Genomic DNA, 14,331 nt, shown 5'->3' on the forward strand with positions numbered 1-14,331 from the left:
AATTTGTTTTATAATTTAATTTTAATGACAAAAAAATGTTCAATAAAATTTTACTCGTTGTTACTTGGATTTACTAAAGTAGATAAAGAATTTAATACATAATTTATTTAACGAATTTAACGCATATTCAACTAACGCATATTTAGATAAGTGTTGCATAAGTGAGTCATTAAGATATCTGCACGATTATAATACTGATATTTAATTGTACGTCCGGTGTAAGAGAACGCAATTATTTCTCATGTAAAGTACAAATAAATATTAGATTTGAGATTTTATAAAAATATTATTTGCAGAGATATTGATATCATCTTCGATACAATGTTGTAATATGTACTCGTTGGAAATACAGTTAAGCAAAAACATCCTGTGGAATTTGTTGGGGAAGATCAATTATTTTCAACATTTCGAGGAATCAACTGCATTGACTCGCAAGGTTATGAATTAAAATTAGAGAAAAAATGATGAAAGTTATAGCTACATTAATAGGACATTTTTAAATGATAGTTAACATGTATTGTGATAAGAATTGAACGCAGGGAATTTCGTTTTCGAAGAAACGTACCTGTGCCAAGGTTGAATCGTACTCCGCCTAAAAATTCGTTGCTGGCGATACGATCGTGATCCCAAACTGTCAGCTCCAGTCCACGTTCCGCCAGTTCTTGCAGACTTACGTCTTTATAAATGAAAGTGTGACCCCATACTGGCGAACCACCAGATCTGCGAACCACTCCAGTCTTTTGTTTCCCCGAACGACCCTTGTCAGGTAATAAGTAACTGAAAACATTCACAGTTAGCGATTCACTAGAAATATTACGCTAAAAGTAATCAAAGAATTGAAAACATTAGAGCTTGTTATTATATCGTTATATCGTTATAGAAAACAGACACTGGGTCATTTATCAAAAACAACTCCGTCCGAAGGAAGAAAAAATTAGTTCAAAAATTAGTTCAAAATTAAGATAGTTGTTTCGTGGATTCATTTAATGGAGTATTTTAACAAAACTTTGTTCGATTAAATATGAATTCTATCAGCCTGTTTCAATTTAACCCTCTATGGGAGAATTTTTTGTCTGCAGACAACTTGCAAGGCATTTACTTTGATATTTCAAGTTGATAGTGCTACTAACCGTCGTCAATATTATCATTGGTTATCAGAGACATTATATAATTAAAACGTATTCGTCATCTTGTGAAAAAAAATTATAATTATTTGGTAAAATGTCGATATATTAGCATGTGATCAGATAGTTACACGGACCCATAGAGGGTTAAATTAACCACTCCAATTTGATGAAAAACGATACTAAAGTTTCGTAATTTTGACACAGAGCCAAATGGAACATACAGATTTTCACGTGAATTTTTTCAATTTATATCTTTAAGAGGGAATACCTTTTGCAAAACGGATCACACGTGCCCGTATTCTTCCCCCTGGTTTGCAAGTTTCTGGCTTCCTTCACGAGCACGTGCAACGCGCCACGGCTCCAGTTCTTCTTCGATTTAGAAGCACCTATTTCTCGATCACGTTCCTGTTGCGTAGGATCTGGTGGTACGAATTTTAAGCCTACGATCACCTCGCCTTTATACGCAACGGGATCGTCGAACGGTTCTGTCTAAAAGTTATAATTGCAATGTAATCGTTCCACCTCGAGCTTCGGTATACGCTACATTACTCATTCTGGCCAAGTACTCTACCAGATTTAGTCAAAGTTTTATTGAAACGAAAATAAGGAATGACTATTCGAAATAATTTATAACGTTATTTTCGATACAGTTATTGGAAACTAAAAATATCAATTCATTTTAAATAATTGTTATCTCAAATAAGGAATTACTTTGTTACTTTTTTATTTCAATGTCAAATCTTCAATTCTCAAAATAATATGCAACAAAAAGAATTTATTTTAAGAAATCTTTGCAGCAATTTGCTTTGGGTACAATTTTTTCCACAAAACACAATGCAGTCAAGGCATTAATTATTTCTAGAAAATGAGTGCTCTCTGCGAGTAACTTTCTTCATTCATGCTATTTCTTGCAGTCAAATCTTTCGAATTCGGTGAAAATTAAATGCAATTAAGTACTGTAATTGCAGTGTGCGTAGGTCGTGCAGCATCGCTGTCCTATCATAAACTACGTCGATTGGGATTACTAACTTAAACAAAAACAAACATAGGAGGCTCTAATTGTGTGCTAGAGACTAATTAAGACCGTACCCAGACTTACTTTCTCCCAAGCCGTTCTCGCGTACTCTTATTTCTAGCACGATCAACGGTGAATGTCATTTTTATTTGTTCTTTGCGAAAGGTTACATAGAAATCACTGACGAACATTTCACCAAAAATTCGACGGTTGTTTTCATCGAAACTACTCAATAGAGATCGTTTCATTGCCACAGTCTTTGACCATGATTCGATTTACCAACATACACATTCGTTTCCTTTTACGGATCGTCGATAATTTATATGGGAAAGGAACAAGAATAACGACCAGGATTTCCACATATTAATAAATGTGAAGTAGGACAATTCTGTTCCTGAGAGGCAAAGGCCTTGGGTGTGTGGGAGTATACGTAGGATGTTTCCAAAAGACTGAACAAGCATAATACATGCTGGAGTATGTTGTGATGTGATATGCAGAGTTATGTTATGTTGATAAAATTAACTGACACTCGAGAATGAAAAACCATGCACTGCTGTTAAGAACCTAATTATTTTCTTTAATTTTTACTGCAATCTTTAAATCTCTACACTAAAAGAATTTGAGAAGAAACGAATGTGTTAAGGGTGCACTGGAAAAGTAATAATGCTGGAAACAAATTGGGACTAAATTTAAGGGATATGCAGTTATTTTAAACTTATGATACATTCTTGATAGTAATACATCACTACCCATATGCCTTTCATTATCTATACGTTCCGCGATCTCTTAGAAAGTATCTGGTTTGATTTGTGTACGTGTTCCATTGTGTTAACTTTTATATATCGTACGATGATATTCTATTGAAGCTACTAGGCCAGTGATTTTAAATCGCTTCAAACTCACGGCACTGTTTGAAATTCTTAATCTTTTTGTGCTCAAGTGTATACAAAATTTGTCGCTGTTGTTCGCGTACAACATACGTAGAATAAGTGCCTTTACGCGAAGAATTTAGTAGAAAGAAATATTAACATCACCGACCAAAGTCCAATGAAACAGTTATTCAAAAATAAAAATATGAATTCATTTGAAATAATCGTTATCTCAAATAAAGAATTCTTCGTTACTTTTTTATTTCAATGTCAAATCTTCAATTCTCAAAACAATATCCAACAAAAAGAATTTATTTTAAGAAATCTTTGCAGCAATTTGCTTTGGGATAAATTGTTACCAGTACCTTTATACTGTTTTATTGGTATTATTATCCTGTGTTAAATAGTATTTTTGTGTAATGTAATTTTTTTGTCCTGTTGTCTCGTTACTTTAATAACGTTTCTGTAGTTTAACTCCAATTCAAACTTAACGTTGTTAACGTCTCCACGTGCAAGTCAACGAACCTGTATGTATTAGGGGTACCAGAAAGTAATGTCGTTTCTTTTACATTAAATTCAAACAAATTTTTAAAAATTCCTTTTTTTAATCAATTATGTAATCGCTCTCATTATCAACAACCTTTTGCTATCTGGTGTGCAAATTTTTAATACCTGATCGACAAAAATCAATTGGTACACAACGAGCTGATAAATGATAAACAATTATTGACACTCGCAGAAAGGATATTACTTTCTGGTCTCCCTAATATTAATGAGCAGATAACGTCGGTAAAATTATAATATTTCGAGCGTTGTCGATGATTTCGATGCAACCCCTCCGCGGCTGTTAGCGTTAGTGAACTTACTCTCTCCTGAAGTGGATACCATTTTGGCGTGGGATCGTCGAAGATTTTATTCTCCAAGGGCATTTGGACTTCACCGAGGAAATCGTTGCGTCCAAACATGTCTGAATGCCAAACCGTCAGCCACAGGGTTCTGGTCTCCAGGCCGCTCAGACTCATATGGAACTGAAATGTCGTCGTAGCGAACCATGGAAACTCTAATTGTCATGCAGGACAACGAGGAACAGGCAGAAAGTTCAAGTAAAAATCATTGCGAGTGTTTACCTTCAACGTTTCGTTAAATTCGGGATTCAGCGTGTGTTTTTTCACCTTCGTTTTCCGCTTGCCGCTCTTCGATTTGTCCGGCAGCAGGTAGACTTTCACGTACCTGGTTAACAATTTTATGTCAGAAACGGATGATTTATTTGCAGGACGATCTCAATTAAGGTCTATTTACACATATCCGTAACCTGTCAGTTCCGTATCCGTACCGTATCAATAACGTCACGGAGCGGTGTCGGACGTGTGTGAACATGCCCATTCAAAAACAACAGAAGAATATTTAAAATCACTGACACTGATGGAACATTACGGAACTGACACGTTACGGATATGTGTAAATAGACCTTTATAGGGACACGTGAGAATTGTTTAATTATGAATTACAGTGGAACGTCGACAACTTCGTGAAAAACCTTGTTGCGTAGTGTTTACGATTGGAAGGGATGTTTACTTAACAATGAGTGGGTTAATGAGTAAAGAATAAGTTGGGGATGGAGAGAATATGTAGCTGAATCCGTAGGTATTGGGAGTTATACCGTTTTCTCTTTAAAGTTGCCAGAAACTGGGATGAAACTGATTTCTAAAGTACCTGTGCAAATACCAATGTGTTTCTACAGACCTAATGTAAATACTAAGAAGGAATATTTATTTATGCTTGACCTCCTTGAATTACAATTTGTCGAGTATCAGACTCAAAGGAATGCTTATTTATACAACAGTTTGCTTCCTATGTGGTGCGGATATTAAAGGTCTGCTGATTATATTCGAGTTTATTAAGCGATGCGCAATCAAAATTCAATTTAATTTAAATTTTAATTAAATAATTATTATTATTATAATTTCATTTCATTAAAATAATGTAAGCACACAAACGCTATACAAACTATGTAGTTTTAAGTTAATCTATGTAAAAAAGGCGCATTAAGATGTTAAGCCATATGTTTGTTAATATGTTCATGTCATATACATACATGTATATGCTATATAAACCATATTCGGATTAAAAGTAATAAATAAATAAATAAATAAATAAATAAATAATAATAATAATAATAATAATAATACAGTTTGGATTGTTGATGTGATCCCGAAAGAAGTCTGTTAAGAAAAGTTTCTTTGAAATTCAAGCGCAGAAAAAAATCGAATAGCAAGGTTTCTGGTATCCTACCGAGGAGGAATGATTTAGTGAAGAGTGTTCTGTTAGAAATAAATAGAAGTTGCTTGAAGGTATGTTTAAGAAAGAGGTGTACTAACGTGTATATCGGTCCTACAATTGGGCAATAACTATTTGTAAAGTAATCAAACGATTAGTAAATCCGAGAGTGTACATGCGATCGGCAGTATTGTATTAATCGATTAAATCATTCGATAGTAATTAGTTATGGTTACTTACGGATCGGAGCGTTTGCGTTTTACGTCAACCGGTGCAAGATTCTTGCATTTCGTTACGTGCACCTCGAACGTTAGATGCTTGTAGTCGTATTGCAAAGCGAATTCGACCTCTCCTGTGACGACGACCGAGCGACAGCACCTTCCTTCACCAGCACCGCTGTAAACCGACGCCATTGAATCCGAGCGTGCCTGAAAAGTTGACGGTAAACACATAAATATTACACCAAACTAAATACACTGTACATATTTTAACGTATTATTAGCTTGTATGAATTTGTGCCTAATGTATCTGTTAGTATGGCAAAAAACACAGTGACTCGTATTAACCCTTTGACGAGTAAGCATTTTGGGGACATACACACGCTTTATGACTAAGGTTTGTTCTATAACATAAACAATATTTTATTTCTTATATATATTTGACTACATATAATACTTTAATACATAAAGTAGTAAAAAAATAAATGTTATTTATTTAATAATTATATTATATGTAAGACTACATATCTACATGAATACATAAATTAGTAAGAAATTGTATATATGTAATGTTAATTTATTTAATAATTATATTATATGTATTGTATATCATATTCATTTTTAAGTGGAAGTGGAATCTGAACATTTTTGATGTTATTATTTGATAAAATATTTAAAGCAATGTACGATATCAGATGAGTACGTACTTCCAAAGTATTAAAATTCATTTATTGTGTGGTATTCCTGAAAGCACGGGTATACGCACAATGGAACAACGGCATGCATAGATTGCCACACACTTCTAATTAGTGTTATTTCTTTCTGTAGTGGATAGGTGGAACTCAAGACATAATATCCTAAACACGATAACAAAGATAACCGAAAGCATAACAAACGATTGCTGCTGTGGATTTGTACTCTCTTTGTCTAGAATAATTTTGGACGCACCGATGCGTTGTTACGCTACCTGGCACACGTCAGTGAGGACGCACCGGTGCGTTCGTACTCGTCAAAGGGCTAACCCTTTGCACTCGAGGCCTTTTTTTCTGGTATCTACCAGCAATTCGAGATGCTTTCTTAGTATTCTATTGCCACGAATGCTGAGATTATATTGATTTCGAAATAATTAAAATATTCATGTTTAATCTTCAACGAAGCATACCGTTAGAAAATTGCTTAGATGCTATTTCTATATTATCTACTTCGTAATAATTTCTACTTAATCTATAAGCATACGATCAGCAGCCACTGCGTGACTGAAACTTTTGCATAAAACAACTTTTATACAAATTCTTTCTAAATTAATAAAAAAAAAACAACATTTTGTGTCATTTGATTTCTGTTTTTTGGGCATAAAGGAGCTGTGCCATCGTCGACAAAATTCTAATAATGAGATCTCTAATTTGAGATTTGAGAATCAGGTCACCTTTGGCTCAACGACAATCATTTTATTGGCACTTCGAGTTCCAAAGAAATTAAACCTAAAGAAAACCTAGTGGTGACTGAGAGTCACATCTCGAATGCAAAAGGTTAATATTCGGACACTATAATACCTTATTCATTATTGCGATGTACACTTGACAATAATTCTGTTTATATATATTTTTGTTGCGTAATAAGTTGGAACGTATATTCTGTTTAACAGAGATGTACATTTTATTTATTTAACATATCGAATTTGTAATGTAATAAACAATTAGTTAGTGTACTATTGTAGTGTCGCGCCCCCCATAGCCAAGAATAAGGAGTCAAACAAGAACACGAATCGTAGGGTGCGGAATTGGTCGTGTAGAAAAAGCGGTTGACTGTGAAACCGAAGAAGATCCGTGGGTTCGAATCTCCGTGGCGTATTTTTTGTTTAGACTCCTACGCTATTATAGTAAATCATCAGGTTTCACGCAGCAATATATTAACACTATTCGCGACAGGCAGATGTTTTACGTTTCTAATATCGAGTGTTGACGAAAATAATAAAATTCTAAAGTTGGACATCGCAAATTTGTATCGTTAAGACAAAGATAAAAAATTTACTGCTGTAAATATGTAGAGTATTAAATAAAAAGATTTTCATGATTTGTATACCTGCTTGTAAAGTAGATAATAGACAACCAGGAATAGGATTTGAAGTGACGTGAATTCACGTCAGTAGTCGCGATGTGTTAATTTTGGATAATGTGGATTAGAATCATTAGTTTCGTTAATAAATATTCTCTTTTAAACCAATTCGATTCTTCCTTATAGAATTTGAAGTGACGTGAATTCGCGTCAACGGTCGCGAATGTGCTAATTTTTGATAATGTGGATTAGAATCATTAATTTCGCTAATAAATATTCTCTTTCAAACCAATTTGATTCTTCCTTGAACCCCATTTTAATTCATTTATCTGTCACCATTCAGGATATAGTGGTTGTTAAAGATGTGTAAGTACTTACTCCAAGACTGGACAAAGACGCGCGAGTTGCAAGATGTCCAGAGTGTAGTCCAGACTCCATGTCATCTACGTCTATCATTGTATGACTAGAGCCTGTCCTTGATCCTGCGCCAATGATAGGAGTACTGCACGCTTCTGACAAGCTACTTCCGTCATCTGCAACGTGATAATCAAGACGATCGAATAAGATAATCTAACGAATTAATCGTTTAAGAATTACTTAAGTTCTCTAAGAAATTAGAAATTAGAAGTCCTCAACTTTACACACGAATTCTATCTTTGCATTGATCAAACACGAATCAACACGTTTATCTTTTTTTCATGAAATCACTCGTCATATATACATAACAATAGTTTCAATCAAAATGAAGATAGAAATGGGTTAAAGAGGCCTGGAATTTTAAGAAATATACAATTCTGATTGGAAGGTTTCCACACTGGAAAGTCTTGCAACCGAGTGCATTGGTTTAAGCGTAAAATATTCATGTTTAATCTTCAACGAAGCATACCGTTAGAAAATTGCTTAGATGCTATTCCTCTATTATCTACTTCGTATTAATTTCTACTTAATCTATAAGCATACGATCAGCAGCCACTGCGTGACTGAAACTTTTGCATAAAACAACTTTTATACAAATTCTTTCTAAATTAATAAAAAAAAAAACAACATTTTGTGTCATTTGATTTCTGTTTTTTGGGCATAAAGGAGGTGTGCCATCGTCGACAAAATTCTAATAATGAACAATTAGCAATATACGAATCCTAATTTTTAGAATCTTCAAATTTAGAAATGTTATGAATAAAACTTTAGTTTCCATCCACAGCGGCTGAAACGTATTAGATAATACATTCATGATTCACCCACGCAAAGTGACTATCGCCCCCAAAAGCAGATAGTTAAATAATCGCCCACTTCAAGGTGTCAATCGCCCACCAGGGGCGATATCGCCTATGTTGAGAATAAATGAGCTAGACACATCATAAATAAAATGGAGAGAAATCTACTAGTGTATTGTATTAATTTTTTTTTTTTAGTTATATTAATTAACCCTTTGCAGACAGTTGTCACCTTTGAAGGAACATTTTAATTCATGCAGACTATTTCTACATTTAACCCTTTCAAGGCAACTGGTTATTATTGCTAACCACAAATTTAAAATTAATTTTTTAAGTGCCTACTGGTTTCTAGTAAAAAACCATAGTGGAATATGTGTTGCCTATGTCCTGGAGGATAATCAGTTGACATTTCCTTCCCATGATTCCATTTATACACATATTTTTAAATAATTTGTAAAAATAAAAATGTGTTAAGTAAAATCATTTTAATTCTGTTCTTAAACGGTTAAAAAAAGTGGCAAAGAATATTTGTATAAGGAAGCAAGACGTATGAAGGTATTTCGTATGAAATGGAGAAATTCTCTAAATTGTAACCTAAATGATAGGAACTTTCAATGGATATCTGTGACTATTTCATATATAATCGCACATTAAAATAGAATAGAACGGTATTAAATTTTGGTTTTTGGAATAAATGTGTTTCTCAATGTCTAAAGGTTCATATATTCTCAAGTGCTATTGCAGTAAATTATGTACATGCTTTATAAGTTACATTATTTAATTAATAAACGAATCCTGTTTGCACATTCGGAAGTAATTCTGAGTGCAAAGGGTTAAAGTCGCATGTTCCATTAGGGTATTAGCGACCATATTTGTGGGCATATTTGGATTTACATGGAGAATTAACATATAAGCCGTTCACTGCACAAATCGATTAACTCCAAAAAAACAAAAAGTTGAGAAATGCGATGAAATGGCCTCCAAAATAAATTATTATTTATTATTCAATGGCCAAAAAAATGTTGTCGTTTAACGGTGTTAATTTTTATTATTCAGGAAAATTATTATAAATATAAAAAGTTATAACTATATCGGCACGAATGCAGGAAGAATTTGAGTTTTTGATATATCGTTGGTTAGCCGAAGCGTTGTCGGTCACTCGATTATTCTTGTTACAATAAATTGGTGTTAAAACAGTGATTATGGAGGATGATTCTTATCCAACCCCTCCTCCTCTTTCAACTATACCAAGTGCTTTGACACTTGAATTTAAGATTCTTCAAAAAGTGGACTTAATCGATTTGTGCAGTGAACGGCTCTTATCATGTATCGTGTTTGACTTATAGTTTTAATCATTGTCCTATGAGGTTGATTAATCACATTTCTCTCAGAAAATTTAGAGTGGTTTCGCAAGATTCGAAGTCGTGAAGTTGTTGTTGTAGCGACTAAACGTGATTAAAACGTGAGTAAACTAACTTGTTCCATTCTTCTGACCGTTTCTCGAAATCGTTTTTACTTTTTTTGTTTGGCATTTCGAGAACATAGTATTCCGTATCCCCGAAGTGGAGGAAGAACGTTGTTCCTTTTCTTTAACATGACACTTGGGGAATACTTCCAAGAGAGACGAAGATTCCCAGTTATCATCGGATTCCTCTGTTTCGTTAATCTTGTTTTCATCCATCTTAGAAACCACTGGTACACAGTTCTTCACAGGTGTAATATCTTCCATAACGATGATAGATGAAGAGCCCTCGCTACTTGTCGACAGTATACTTCTCTCCAAATCCTTTGGATTTGTATACCTTCTCCAATCGTCCGAGCAAAGCCTACCATCAACCTTTGTAGTGATATCAGTTTGTGCTAGGGACTTGTTCGATCTCGTGGACTCGGATTTTATATATTCTTTTGTTTTCGAATCGTTCGTTGTTTCGTTCGGTGAATCGCCACTTCTCAACATTTTCACACTCAATAACTCATCTCGAGTTTGCGTTTTATAACAACAGGAACTGTAGCAACAATCTGGTAACCAGTGAGAAACTAACTTTCGCGCCATATTTCTTTCCTGGTTCAAAGATGGTTTTAGAAAGTCTTCTTCAGTTCCAGGAACAACTTGACTAGTCTTTTCCAGCCTTGAACCACGAAAGAGTTAAGAAATCTCACGTGATTATGGTCACTGATCGAGTTGACAAGATTCCAGGCTTGTTACAAGGGCGATTCGATCGGTATCCTTCAATTTTTACATGGGAATGATTTTACAAAGTTATCTTTAACACGTGGGCTGCCAAATTCGTGAAAATGTCTACAGAGTTAAAATGTTGTCTCGAGACTATCGAAGATTAGAAGAACTTTATCACTTGTCCTAGTATTTAATTTTCGTAACATCACCAAGTTTACGAATCCTATCCAGATTTATTTTCACTATCGGCTCACCTTCGAAATTAATTTTTTTAATTCCTTAATGAAGAGTCGATTCGATAAATCTTTTTTAGCCTTAATTCAGGAACAATTTCATTAATTTCGTTTAGCTCTGGTTCTTGACCGATTTGACAATTTCGTTTCAGTTATAATTCAATAATAAATTGACCATTCTCTTCCAGTTTTGGTGCAGAGTTGATTCGACAAGTCTTCAGTTTTGGCCAGAAACGATTCGACAAAATTTTCTCAGTTTTGACCCAGGAGCTATTTGACAAGTATGCTTCAGCTCTTCGCGAGATGAGTCAGAAATCGCCCTAAAGGATTTCTCAACTGCTTCACCATTATAGCCTCAAGCAGACCTATTAACTCAGATTTCATTTCGTGGAAATTCGGTCGTTATTTTTATTAATTTTCTCAATTTCTTTTGGATATCAAAGAAGAGGACTTTGGCGTTAATTAAAACGCTGATTAACACTGAATGTAATTAAAATTGCGTTTCATGTCGAAGTTTGATAAACAATTCCCGTTTGTTTCCATTAAAGGCATTTCAGTTCTGTGAAAAGTGAGTTTGGCGTAGTTTCTGGCTAGCAATTAACCCTTTGTCGGAACGTGCGCGTGGCACTGTTAAACGGATGTAAACCGATGCAAAACATTCGCGATACTGACTAGTTCGTTTGTTCCATGGCCGTTTCTGATTATCTACCGAGGGGAACGAGAATAACGATAAAGTTGTTTTTTGCTTCCTATCTTCCGGCATGAATAACGCGTGAACTTTCACGTTCAAGGTTTCGCTCTAAAAATACATCGAGCTTGTTGGGAAATATGAAAGTATATTACATAAAAAGGTATGTCTACATTTTCGACTTTTTGACTTTGCCTTGCATGAGCGCCATTCATAACTGAAGGAAACAAAACTTCATTCTATTAGGTAACGAAAAATGTTCGTGGAACACGTTAGAATACAATTCAAACAATCGGAACTTTTTTAAAACATATTTTCATTTAACCGGTGTTCTGGTTTATAACCGGTTCGATATACTGATTTTTTAAAAAATTTTGTAAAATTTATGAAAGATATACGAATGAAAATGTCATTGAAATTTTATTATTATATGAAATAACAGAGTCAACTAATACAAATTAAAATGATACTTTTACATTTTGATTAAGTTTATCGAAAATTATGCTGATTACATAATAACACCGAAAACGTATCTATTTGAATGATATACTCCATTTAATATTAATGACATAATGGCACAAAATTATTAATCAAAATATTATTTCTACTTAGAAGCATTAAAAAAAAGTATAAGAATTATGATATATTAAAGTGTCTTTTGAGTGAAAGTAAAATTTTGTTCCCACAAGTATTTTCATTCACAAAATTATTATTCAAAATATTATTTGTACTTAAAAATATTAAAATGAAAATATAATATTGAGGATATTTCCAATCACAAATGACTCTGACCGGACCGTCGTCCAGTGCTGCCGTCTACTCGGCACACTCACACCTTTTTAGCGTCCCTCTTTTGTTTTTCATACTGTAGTAAACGTGTAATATTGAAATACATATCGTTGTTTATACTTTATTCAGTGAATTATATTACGGTGTAGTCGTGATTTACCCTCAAACATATAACAACTATGATAGGCTGCACTTTACTTTGGCGGACCTAAAATTTGTAAGTTTCTTTAACATAATCCTGTAGATTTTGTCGAGAAAAATCCGGAAATGCTAGTTTTAAGGCGAGGAATCCATTAGTTCAGAAGTTATGAGCAGTTAAAAGTGGCATTTTACCGTATTTGACTGAATGACACTTTCGACGCCATATTGTCTTGTAGCCATACCCTGCCAGTAAAACAAATTCTCGATGGTGGCGGACTACACTATGTACTACTTTCAGATTGTTATGCCTATTTTTGAAAACTGCCATATTTCGAATTAACAAAGTTGGTTTGGACCTATTATCTCGGGGAGGAGGTGCCCTAGAGTACGAATTCAATTTTTGAATTGCCTAACAAATACGGTAAAAAGGTTCACCTTTAACTGCTCATAACTTCTGAATCAGTGGATTCCTCGCCTAAAAATTAGCATTTTTGGATTCCACTCGCCGAAATCTACAGGCATATGTAAAAAAAATTAAAAACTTTAGGTCCGCCAAAGTAAAGTTTAACCCTATGATATAGTAGAGTGTCTTTTGAGTGATAATAAAATTTTGTTCTCGACAAGTGTATCCATTCAAGAGAGATATAAAAGGTGTTAGTAACGTAGATATATTTCAGATGCAATTTCTATGAGCAAGTGCGAGAAATGTGTGTCAAGGTGAACGTTTATAGGAACTATAAGCGAGAAAGATCCCTTTCGTAACTCGGGTGTTCTACGCTTCACATTCGCTAGTTGTTTTGACATATTGGAAATCATTTTGCTACTATTAACCCATATAACATCAGTGCTCATGGGAAAATATTGTATCGATGATGATTTGGGTATCATGAGATTTTTAAAATATGGAGCCGAGACTTAAAAAAAGTGTACTGTAATTCTTTATTAACCTATTTTATTGTATAATGTATCATGTAAAAGGATAAATTATATTCAACAATTTTTCTACAAAATATGATGACATTCAAAAACGTTCCAATCGATTCGTTCTAGTCTCCCTTGTTTTACCAACAGAAGAAATTGTAACTTGAAAATAAAATTTTTTGTTTTGTAATAAACACAAATAAACACTTGTTTGTTTTGTTTGACAGAATATTTTCGAATGTACTATGTGAAAGATAAACATCAATTTAAAAAAAATAATAGTTCGGTACTTGTATCAAAGGATTAGACGTTGAGAGATGTATAAAATTACTTCTTCTGAAAATGAAATAAAATAAAACAAAGCGCGATGTAAAAATTAATTAATCGCGATCTGTTTCTACTTTTGGAAAACTGCAGATTACACGATTCAGAAAATTCAACTGCAAACTGTTCCCAATCAACGAAACTGTCACAGGAACTGACAGTAATTAACGTCGATAATATTCAGCCTACAACTAGTATTAATATTTATCAGTTTTCTACTTGTTTTTAAGCTAATTCTACAGCATACATTGTGCATTCGTAGAAGACGAATACGATTATACCAT

General features: G+C 33.8%; 1 protein-coding gene across 3 annotated transcripts in view; it reads right to left on the minus strand.

Moving 5' to 3' along the window:
• Positions 1-14,331, minus strand: part of LOC128875706 (uncharacterized) — a 100,889-nt gene that overhangs the window by 3,591 nt on the left and 82,967 nt on the right. For 2 of the 3 annotated variants that reach the window (XM_054121532.1, XM_054121534.1), the window contains exons 12-18: positions 7,940-8,094; positions 5,529-5,716; positions 5,390-5,419; positions 4,139-4,241; positions 3,878-4,039; positions 1,396-1,616; positions 566-777 (exon numbers count right to left, since the gene is read on the minus strand). In XM_054121532.1, the coding sequence (XP_053977507.1) occupies positions 566-777; positions 1,396-1,616; positions 3,878-4,039; positions 4,139-4,241; positions 5,390-5,419; positions 5,529-5,716; positions 7,940-8,094 (1,071 nt within the window). The remainder of the gene's footprint in view (positions 1-565; positions 778-1,395; positions 1,617-3,877; positions 4,040-4,138; positions 4,242-5,389; positions 5,420-5,528; positions 5,717-7,939; positions 8,095-14,331) is intronic. The other variant, XM_054121533.1, reaches the window with a different exon arrangement.

The sequence above is a fragment of the Hylaeus volcanicus genome, chromosome 4, assembly GCF_026283585.1.
Source record: "Hylaeus volcanicus isolate JK05 chromosome 4, UHH_iyHylVolc1.0_haploid, whole genome shotgun sequence".
In the NCBI taxonomy this organism is placed as follows: Eukaryota; Metazoa; Arthropoda; class Insecta; order Hymenoptera; family Colletidae; genus Hylaeus; species Hylaeus volcanicus.